This window comes from Mobula birostris, chromosome 2 (assembly GCF_030028105.1).
Source record: "Mobula birostris isolate sMobBir1 chromosome 2, sMobBir1.hap1, whole genome shotgun sequence".
NCBI lineage: Eukaryota > Metazoa > Chordata > Chondrichthyes > Myliobatiformes > Myliobatidae > Mobula > Mobula birostris.
In genome coordinates, this window is record NC_092371.1 from 172,585,695 (window position 1) to 172,596,735 (window position 11,041).

An 11,041-nucleotide genomic window follows, 5' to 3' on the forward strand; every position below is an offset into this window, starting at 1 on the left:
GGAGAGGCTGTGGGTGCAAAAATACCAGCAAAATTTTGTTTTTATGATAACCTTGTTTGACAATCCCAACACTTTTCCCATTATAGAGGAATTTGTCCAAAGTGACATTCAAGTCTTAACAAACTAGTCAGTTTAGTGTGAAGATGGAGTCAATCTGAAAGCACAAACATCATTAAAATGCTAGAGGGAAAATTTCAGACGAACCTCCTTGCAAATTCACATCAGAACCTAGAACAGTTTAAATGTAGTCAAGTACAAAGTCACACTAGTACTTCAGTAGAGTTAATCAGTTCATTTAACATACCACTTTCCTCACGGCCCTACCTTGTGACAACAGCACAAGATCAAAACAAAAATGACAAACACATTTGAACTCTGACTTCAGGAGTGGGAACTGGGTTGGGTCACCATAAAACACACTTGAGAACAAGAGCAGTAATCACCTTGTGATCAGAACTTTGATGCACTACCATCAGAATGGAGGTACAGAAGGCAGAATCGCCAGACTGGGTACCAGCTTCTTCCTCAGACTATGAGACTAATGAATACCCTGCCATCACCGTGGTCTCATTCCTTGGACAGTGAGCTGTTTACTGCTTGCCTATGCTGCGCAATGCATGCATTTTGAATTATATTTTACTAACTTATTCGTGGTAATACTTTGTTTCATGTGCTGTGAACCATATATATTTTGTGGGTCACCGTCGTCTGGAGGAACACCGTTTTATTTGGTTGTGTATATGTACAGTCGGATGATGATAAACTTGATCTTGAACTTGAAGAGATTCTGCAGATGCTGGAAATCTTGAACAAAGTGCTAGAGAAACTCAGCAGGTCAGGCAGAAGCTACATGGCCAATCAACAATCAGCCCAGGACAGAGAACTAGTGAGCTGCTGTCAGCAGCCAAAGCCCCAGTAGGGATGATTGGTTTGAGAAAAAGGAGAACAGGATGCTGCTTGACTTGCTGAGTTCTTCCAACAAGTGGAAACATGAACCATTTCGCAACCACAAGAGATTCTGCCGATGCTGGAAATCCAGAGTAACACACACAAAATGCTAGAGGAACTCACCAGGTCAGGTAGCATCAATGGAAAGGAATTATCAGTCAATGTTTCGAATCGAGACCCTTCATCTGGACTAACCATTTCTCTCTCCACGGATGCTGCCTGACCTGCTGAGTAGTTCATGTTCACCGTTTTTCTTTTAAATTTGAGATTTTCAGCATCTGTAGTTGTTTTATACTGATTTTCAATGCCCAATCTCTTTTAGATGTCTGCTCACCAAACTGATAACCTTAAACACACGAGATTCTGCAGATGCTGTAAATCCAGATCAGCACACACAAAATGCTGGAGGAACTCAGCAGGTCAGGCAGCAGCTCTGGAGAGGAATAAACAGTCGACATTTTGGGCTGAGACCTTCAGATTTTGTGTGTGTTGCTAACCTTAAAACTTGCCACTGTTCCATCTCCAAACAAGTTCAAGTGTATTGTCATCTGACAGTACATACATACAAACGAAACAAAATTCCTCCGGACCACAATGCACCGACAAAACATATGTCACACACAGCACGCAACACAAAATATTACCATAAGTAGGTTCATAAAATATAATTCAAAATGCACAGCACAGGTAAACAGTAAACAGCTTGCTGTCGTAGAGATGAGACCTCAGTGATGGGCAGGGTATTCATTCGTCTCACAGCCTGAGGGAAGAAGCTGTTCTCAGTCTGGCAGTCCTAGTCCTGATGCTTCCATACTTCCTTCCTGACGGCAGTGGGTCAGAGATTGGGGGATGAGTGGTAGGGTTTCTCAACAATGCCCTGGGCCCCTCGTATACAAAGCTCCCGGCAAATGTCACAAAAAGAAGAGAGGGAGACCCCAGTGATCCTCTCGGCGGTTTCTACGCTCTATTATTTTCCCATCCCCATTAAAACTTATTTCGCCTGAGTAAACTTTCGATCGTAGTGTGGTGTGTAGTGTAGTGTAGTGTAGCCTTGTATTGAGGTAAATGCTTTTGTTTTTTCTCTGGCAAATGACTGTGAACGTGTGCGCGGAATCACGGTGAAATATTAAACCACCCCACATTCTCTCCACCACACCGCAACCCCCCCCACCCCCGGCCCACAGCAGAGTCAGTTCAAAAGGGAAAAAAGGTTGGAAATAAGAGGAGGGAGAAACTGAGGCAAGTTGAGGCCGCTTACTTTGGGCAGTTCCCGCAGCTGGTTGGCGTCGAGTAGTAACTCCTCCAGGCTCCGGCTATAGCGGTAGATCTCGTCGGGCACGGCGAGGAGCGAACAGTGTCGCTTGTCCACCGCCTCGACATGCCGGTTGCATCGCCAGAGAGGAATGCAGTTGAACATGGTCTTCGGGATCGCAGGGCTGGGGAGAGGGGAGAGCTGGGGGACAGTTCGGCTGCAGCACTCCGGCTCCCGAGCCGAGCTTCAGGCACCGCACTCCAACCGCCTCCCGCAACACAGGACGCAAGGAAGGCGCAAAGCAAAGCACAGTAACCTCAACATAAATAGTCTATTTAAATCCCGCCTTGCTCCTCTCCCGCCTGTTGCTCCCAGTGAGATGAATTTTGCACTGCTCTTTACGTTTCTCACTCTCTTTCTGCTTCACATATCGCCTCTGCTCTCCTCTCTTTCTTTCTACCGTCCCCCTCCTCTGTTTCCTTTCCCTCGGTTCCTGAACCGGAACATACACTCCCTCTTTCTAACTGACGTCAACATTCCCAGGGGCCAGTCTGTGTGGGGAAGTTTGGAAAGAGACGGGGTTGGAGAACTGAGTCCGTCCCAACGCCGGCGGGTCACCTACCGACTGTGTCCCTGAACTGATAGCACTTTGACACCACTAATAGTACAATTGGTTTTGGTTCATTATTGTTACATGTATCGAGATACAGTGAAACACTTGTCTTCATACATATCAATTCACGCGCGATGAATAAATCTGAATCTGAATTACACAGTGCATTTCGGTAGAACGAGAGTAAACACAAGAGATTCTGCAGATACTGGAAATCCAGAGTAACACATACCGACATTAATTCTCAAACTCTTCTTCCATGCTCCTTTACAGCGCTAATGAAGAGTCTCAGCCCGAAACGTCGACTGTTTATTCCCCTCCATAGATACTGCCTGGCTTCAACATTCCAGATTGTTTCATGTCTTTTCCAGTATACACATGTAAAAGAGAACAAAATAATTGTTACTCTGGGTCCGATGCAGCACAAAAAGACACAAAAGATAAAGAACACAATAATAATAAAAACACATACACGATAATTATAAATATGTAAGATGGCTTAAATATGAAAATGATTGATTGGCTGTGCATAAGGAAATAAAGTAGTGGTGAAGTTTGGGTGGAGGTGTTGATCAGCCTTACTGCCTGGGAAAAGGAACCGTTTTAGAGACTTGTGGTCCTACAGTGGATACTACTTAACCTCTTCCCTGATGGGAATGGGACAAACAGTCCATGAGCAGGTTCTGTGGCCTCCTTAATGACAGCCCCTTTCTGGCACATTTCTGTATACCTAGACTTTATGGCGGGTAGGCTGGTACCAATAATGTCTTGTCAATGATGCGTTGTAGAGCCTTCCAGTCTGCTGCATGCAGTTTCTGTACCATGTAGTGATGCTCCTTGTTAGGATGCACTCTACTGAGCATCTGCAGAATGACATGAGTATCATGTGCAAAGCCCATGGATGTTCAGTCTCCTCAGAGCAGCTGCAGTGCCAAACCGTGATGCATCCGGATAGGTGCATTGATAAAAGTCAACGGGGACATGCCAAATTCCTTTAGCCTCTCGGGGAAGGGGAGGCATTTATGAGCTTTCTTGTCTGTGGTTAGACCAGGATAGGGTATTGGTGAAGTTCACAACTAGGAACACAGAACACTATACTGTACCTCCGGGACAGGACCTCTGATTTACGAGTGTTGTGTCAAATTAATTAAACCAGTAATTTGATGCTTAACTAGACTAATCCCTTCTGCTTACATGATGTCCATATATCTCCATTCTCTTCATATTCATGTGCCTACCTAGAATCAAAGTCAACATCAAGGTCAAGTTTACTGTCATGTACGCAAGTACTTATATGCACAGTTGCAGTGAAAAGCTTAATTGTTTACTCAGCACACTCTGTGTAAAAAACTTGTCCCTCTCATCTCCTTTCGGAGCTTAAATGCACATCGTCTGGCATTATACATTTTGACCCTGGGAAAAAGATACTGGCTATCTACTCTGTCTATGCCTCTCATAAACCTCTATCAGATCTCCCCTCAGCCTCTGGCGCTCCAGAGAAAACAACCTAGGTTTGTCCAACCTCTCTTTATAGTACATGCCCTCTAATCCAGGCATCATCCTGGTAAACCTCTTCTGCACCCTCTCCAACGCCTCCGTCACCTTCTGGCAATAGGACGACCAATGCAGGTACAGCAGGTTCAGGAGGTGAGTGGTGTGTTTGGCATTCCATTGCCCTGGCATATCAGGAAGGAAGTGATGAGATGTTGTTGAGACCATGTTTTGAGGGTGATCTAAGGAGTTTCAATTGTCACCCCCATGGCAGTGTACCCCTGTCCCAGAGAGAAATGCAGATTGATTCTGAGAAGAGGGAGGTCTTTCAGGGACACAAGAGATGCTGTAACTGTGCAGAGTAGCACACACAAAATGCTGGAAGAACATCTATGGTGGGGAATAAAGAGCTGAAGTTTCAGGCTGAAGCCAGAATCAGAAGGTGGGCAGAGAGGTGAAGATTAGCCTAAAAATTGATAAATTGTTTTATTTTTGCCATATGTACCAAGGTGCACTGAAAAGTTGTCTTCCTTCAAATCAATTTATTACATTGTGTTAGTACAAGGGAAAACAAGCATTGCACCTTATTGTGCACCTTATTGTAGACCTTATTGTCTACTGGCACTGTATTTTTTCTGTAACTGTAACACTTTATTCAGAATTGAAAGTTCGAAGTTCAAAAATTAAAAGTAAATATATTATCAAAGTATATATATGTCAACCCTGAGGTTCATTTTCTTGCGAGCATTCACAGAAAATACAAAGAAACACCATAGAAACAATGAAAAACTGCACACAAGATAGACAAATAACCAATATGCAACAGACACCTAACTGCAAATACAAAAACTAATAATAATAAACAAATAAACAATAAATATTGAGAACATTAGATGAAGAGTCTTTGAAGTGAGCCCATAGATTGTGGGAACAGTTCAGTGTTCAGGTGAGTGAAGTTGAATGAAGTTATCACCTCTGGTTCAAGAGCCTGGTGGTTGAGGGGGAATAACTGTTTCTGAACCTGGTGATATGTGTCCAAAGGTTCCTTTACCTTCTTCCTGATGGCAGCCTCACAGTCATAAGTATAAAGCGAGTAGAGCAGAGGACTAAGCACACAGCCTTGTGGTGCACCTGTGCTGATTGTGACTGTGAAGGAGATGTTGATGCCAATTCAAACAGACTGGGGTCTGCAAATGAGGAAATTGATGATCCAGTTGCACGAGGAGGTATTGAAGCCTAGGTTTTGGAGCCTATTGATTAGTTTTGAGGGGGTAATATTAAATGCAGTGCTGTAGTCAATGAAGAGCATCCTGATGTATGCAACTTCACTATCTAGATGAGTGAAGAGCTAAAGAAATAGAATCTGCTGTTGATCTGTTGTGATGGTAGGCATACTGGAATGGATCCAAGTCAGTCCACAGGCAGAAATTGATATGTTTCATCATCAACCTCTCAAAGCACTTCATCACAGTTGATGCAAGTGTTACTGGACGATTGTCATTGAGGCAGATTACCACGTTCTTCTTGGGCACCAGTATATCTAAAGCTTGTTTAAAACAGGTGGGTATCTGGCGAGGTTACAGGTATCAGTGAACCCTCCTGCCAGTTGATCAGCAGAGGTTTTAGCGACACTATTACATCTTGGGCTGTCAGAGCTCGGAGTTCAAACTGCACTGTCAGCGAGTTTGTACGTTCCTTCCCATGAGCATGTGGGTATCAGTTTGAAGGGCCAGAATGGCCTGTTTCATGCAGTATTTCCAAATTTAAAAAATTAAAAATTAATATAAATAAAATGCATTCTCCGAATATTTGGTTTATTAATGTCACAGATACTGAGAGGCAGTGTAAAACTTGTCTTGCATACTGTTCACACAGATCAAATTATTACACAGTGCGTTGAGGGACAGCAAGGGAAAGCAGTAACAGAGTGCAGAATAAAGTGTAGCAGGCTCGAGCAAAAGCACAGCGCAGGCATACAATAAGGTGCAAGGCCATAATGAGGTAATCCGACCAGTGGCGTAGTGGCATCCGCACCAGACTTCAAGGTGAGTGGTCCCAGGTTCATATCCGGCTGGCTCCTTGTATGCTTTCCATCTGCTGAGCTAGCAATTCAGCCTCGTAAAAACACAGAGAAAATGCTGAAGAAACGGCAAGGTTGCTGCCTGATGCGGAAAGGAACGTCAGCCATAATGAGGTAGAATGTATGAAGGTGAGAGTCCATCTTACCAGACTAGATAGCCATTCTTATTTTATTAATATGTATTGTAATGTACTACTGCCACAAAACAACAAATTTCACAAGATATGCCAGAGATATTAAACCTGATTCTGGTTCATGTTGAGCCTATCATTGTGATATGGATTTCCTATATTAATGTGGACTACCCAGGCCCTTGGAGTAGAAATAGAGACACGAGAGAGGTAGATGCTGGAATCTGGCGAGGGAGTGGCATGTCTGGGTGAGGAAGCCCCTCAATTACTGAATCAGGTTTATTATCATTGGCATTTGCCATGAAGTATGTTGTTTTGAAGCAGCAGTACATTGTAATGCATAATAATAATAACTATAAATTGCAATAAAAATAGATATATGAAAAAAATTAAATTAAATAAGTAGTGCAAAAAGAGAGCAAAAAATAGTGAGGTTTATTGTCCATTCAGAAATCTGATCGCAGTTGGGATTTTAGCTGTTGCTAAAATGCTGAGTGTGTGTTTTCAGGCTCTTGTACCTCCTTAATGGCAGCAATGACAAGAGGGCATGTCCTGGGTGATGGGGGTTCTTAATGATGGATGCAGCCATTTTGAAGCATTGCCTTTCATAGTCATAGTCATAGTCATACTCATACTTTCAAAGATATCCTTGGTGCTGGGGAGGCTGGAGCCCATGATTGAACTAGCTGAGTTTGTAGTAGTGTACCACTCCAGAGGGCCACATGATTGGCAGTAGTCCTATTGGACTTAAGGAATGTTTTAGAACACAACTGAAAGCATTGACTGTGAACAGAAGAATGAAAAGGCATTGCATGGTTAATTATTGTAAATAGTTCTGATTATAAATAAAATTTATTACGTTGATAAAATTGATGCTGGAGAAACTCACAGTCGGCCTGGGGTTTATTCCTCTCCAGAGATGCTGCCTGACCTGCTGAGTTCCTCCAGCATTTTGAATGTGCTGGAGGAACGCAGTGGGTTTCTCATCGTTCACCAAATGCATTCTTTATTAACTTTTAACAACTTTCATATCTTGCATTGTACTTCTGCCATAAAGCAACAGATCTCATGACACATTTCAGCAATAATAAACCTGATTCTGATTTGGATTGAGCGATGGAGCAGAGAGACAGCCAGTGTGGAGAGGTGAGGTGGTGGGGACGGAGCAAGAGCTGATATACCCTCCTCAGATGCTCCCCCACCCGCTGAGTTCCTACAGCTGTTTGTTCTTTTTCAATTTCCTGGATAAGAAATTCCAGAATTATGCCAGCTTCCTTCCAATTTGTAGACCCCTACATATCTCCGTGTGCGGTTGCCGTTGTCCCTTCTCCACGCAGATGTTGAGATTGCAAATCTGATCACAAAAGATTCAACAGATGCTGGAAATCCAGAGCAACACACACAAAGTGCTGAAGGAACTCAGCAGGTCAGGCAGCACCTATGGAGGGGAATAAACAGTCAACTTCTTGATATGAGACCCTTCATCAGCTCTGCAAAGGAAGGGGCCAGAAGCTAGAAGCAAAACGTCAAATATCCTGGTCAGGCTTGCATAGTCAGTTCGGCCGGAAACATTCAGATCATCCTGGGCTGTCAGAGTCTGACATTTGAGGTGGTGGTGGGGGGGGAATCCTATCAGGCCTGCTATTCAGACTCCTCCCAGTCTCCATCAAGCTAACAGGAGTTGAGTCACCTGCCCCTTGTTCTAACTCATTACCTGCAGCCCGTATAAACCAAGCTTTGTTCACCAGTTGAGCCAGACAGCCTCAACCAGTTGCTTCCAGCCCACAGTTACCTTGTTGTGTTGCGTATCTCTTCTCTCTTGCTTTGTTCCCTTTGTGGCTTGTGTTTTGAAGGTTGTTATTAAAGTTATCACACACTACTAAATCATCTCCACTGCTTTGCGTTTGGGTCAAGGCTCCTCTAACTTCCTGACATCCCCTTCATAGATGTTGCCTGGCCTGCTGAGTTCCTCCTGCACTTTGTGTGTGTTGCTTGCATGCACGAGTGTGGGGGCTGCAGGGGGTCTTTCAACTACATTAGAAGTTTGCTGTGCTCTGTGGTGGTGCATTGTCTGCACTGATGGGAGATGTCTGAGGACATGCAGGACATCCTTCCCCAGTGAACGAAGCTTGTTGTCTGACATTTTGCCAACTTTGGCAGGGTGCTCCTGACTAACTCACTGCTAACCTTTGCCCACAGTAACCACACTCTTAACCTTGAGTGCAAGAACAATAACTTCTATGTCCATTTCTCCAAAGAACTAGATAAGTTTAAACTGCCTGTTGACACTTGTATAACATTCAAGAAGTTTAAAGTAAATTTATTATCAAAGTATGTATATGTCACCATATATCACCTTGGGATTCATTTTCTTGCAGGAATTTACAGGAAAATAAAGAATATTTTCTATAGAATTTATGAAATACCATACATAACAAAGTTTGACAAACATCCAATGTGTAAAAGGACAAATTGTGATTATAATAAATAAATAAATACTGCTGAGAAATTGAGTTGCAGAGTTCCTGAAAGTATGTCTATCAGTTGTGGAGTCAGATCAGTAACGTGGTGAGCGAAGTTATCCGTGTTGTTTAGTTAGATTTAAAGCCAATTTAACACCCTGAAGCCAAGAGGAGATGCTAATTCTGGTTGCATAACATTTTTAAAAATAAGACCGTCAAACACATAATGTGCAGAAAATAAAACAAATCGTACAAGCAATAAACATAAGCAAATAACATTCAGAACTGAAGTTCATGAAAGTCATGAAGCTAGGCACAGCCAAGAGCCCGTTAGGTCACAACCACAGCTCAGTGAAAAGATGAGGAAACCTCACAAGCAGTGAGTTGAACAGTGTCCTGACCTTCTCCTCTGGCCCCAACACCCTGACCTTTTCAATCTGGCCCAGCACTTAAATCGGCCAAACAGTGGATCATTCCTTCCGCTCAGACCTGCATCCTGCCACTTCAATACACCGTCAAGCCTCGGCCCCGCCACAATCTGCCTGGCTCTTAAATCATTCAAACATCGGCTTGTTCCTCACTCTACCACCTCAACCCTACCTCGTCTCAGATCAGCCGCTTCAAATCAGCTCTAAGTCCACTCCAGCAACAGCTAAAGATGGGCTCATTTCCATTGCCTCGATTTGTCCCACACATGCCACGCCACAACCGTTCTGCATCTTTGGGTCTTCACTTTATACCACAAAAACAGCAGGTTGTACATGTGATTCAAAAGCTTGATTCCGAAAGGGAATTCCAGGCTATTGACTGCAGTGATCATTTTCCAGAAAAAGTGGTATTCATAAAATAATCAGTAGTTTAGTTTGCTGACAGCAAGTTGCAGCTGTGTTTCACCAGCCCCATCTTAAACCACCACTCCCCAAGTCCTTCTGTTCTCCCTCTCTCCTCCAGAGGCACAAGTAATGAATGACTACATTGCCAGAGCATTACAGTGTGGCTTTGTTTGACCATCCCAGTCCCCAGTCGTGTAAGGTTCTTTTTTGTCAAAAAAAATTGGGGATGTTCATCTCTGCATTGGCTACCATGGCCTCAACAAAATCATTATTTAGAACCACTCCCCTCTTCCCTCAGTGGCTAGCACATTCACAACACTCTGCAGGGCCAAGATCTTCATCAAGGTGGATCCATGAAGCAGGTACAACCTGAGCCACATCCACCAGGGCATGAGTGAAAGATGGCATTCATAAAACCCACTGGTCACTATGAGTACTTGGTGATGCCTTTTGGACTTTCTAGCAGTCCAGCCATTTTCCACGCCTTCAATAATAAGATCTTCCAAGACCTGCCATACTACACAGATTGTGTTTGTCTACCTCGATGACATCTTCATCTTCTCCAAGGATCCTCAAGACCATGCCTGTCACGTCTGTTCAGTCCTTCAGCTTCTCCTCAAAATCCAACTCTACTGCAAATTAGAGAAAGGCCAGTTCCACACCCCAGTCATTTCCTTCCTGGGTTATGTCCTTTCACCCCAGGACCCAGAGTAAGTGTGTACCATTGTTGAACAGCTCTGACCGCTCTCCCTCAAACAGCTACAGCATTTATTGTGCTCCTCTGACATCTATCGCCATTTCTTAAGAAACTACAGCTAAATCACAGCTCCTCTCATCTCCCTCACCATGTCACCTACCTATAGTTGCCTACAGATGGGTATTTGGAGAACCCATTCCAACACCTGGCACCTGCAGATCTTTGGCCAGAGATAGAACATAGACCAGTACAGACCCTTCAGCCCACAATGTTGTGCCAACCTTTTAACCTACTCCTAGATCAATCTAAACTTGCCCTCCCACACAGCCATCCTTTATAGAAAGGCTATGGAAGCTGTAGAGAGGATTCAGAGGAGATTTACCTGGATGCTTCCTAGATTAGAGAGCATGTCGTATGAGGACAGGTTGAGTGAGCTAGGGCTTTTCTCTTTCCGCTTTGGAGGGATGTTTGATAGAGGTGTAGAAGATGACAAGAGGATAGCCAGAGATTTTGTAATACAAGGGGGCATAATTT

The 11,041-nt window shown here is 43.7% G+C and overlaps 1 protein-coding gene across 1 annotated transcript in view; it reads right to left on the minus strand.

The window, feature by feature from the left end:
* Positions 1-2,699, minus strand: part of lrrc1 (leucine rich repeat containing 1) — a 141,780-nt gene extending 139,081 nt beyond the window's left edge. Inside the window, exon 1 of the mRNA XM_072251101.1 lies at positions 2,207-2,699. Within this exon, the coding sequence (XP_072107202.1) occupies positions 2,207-2,365 (159 nt within the window). The 5' untranslated portion in view covers positions 2,366-2,699. The remainder of the gene's footprint in view (positions 1-2,206) is intronic.
* Between the last annotated feature and the right edge of the window lie 8,342 nt (positions 2,700-11,041).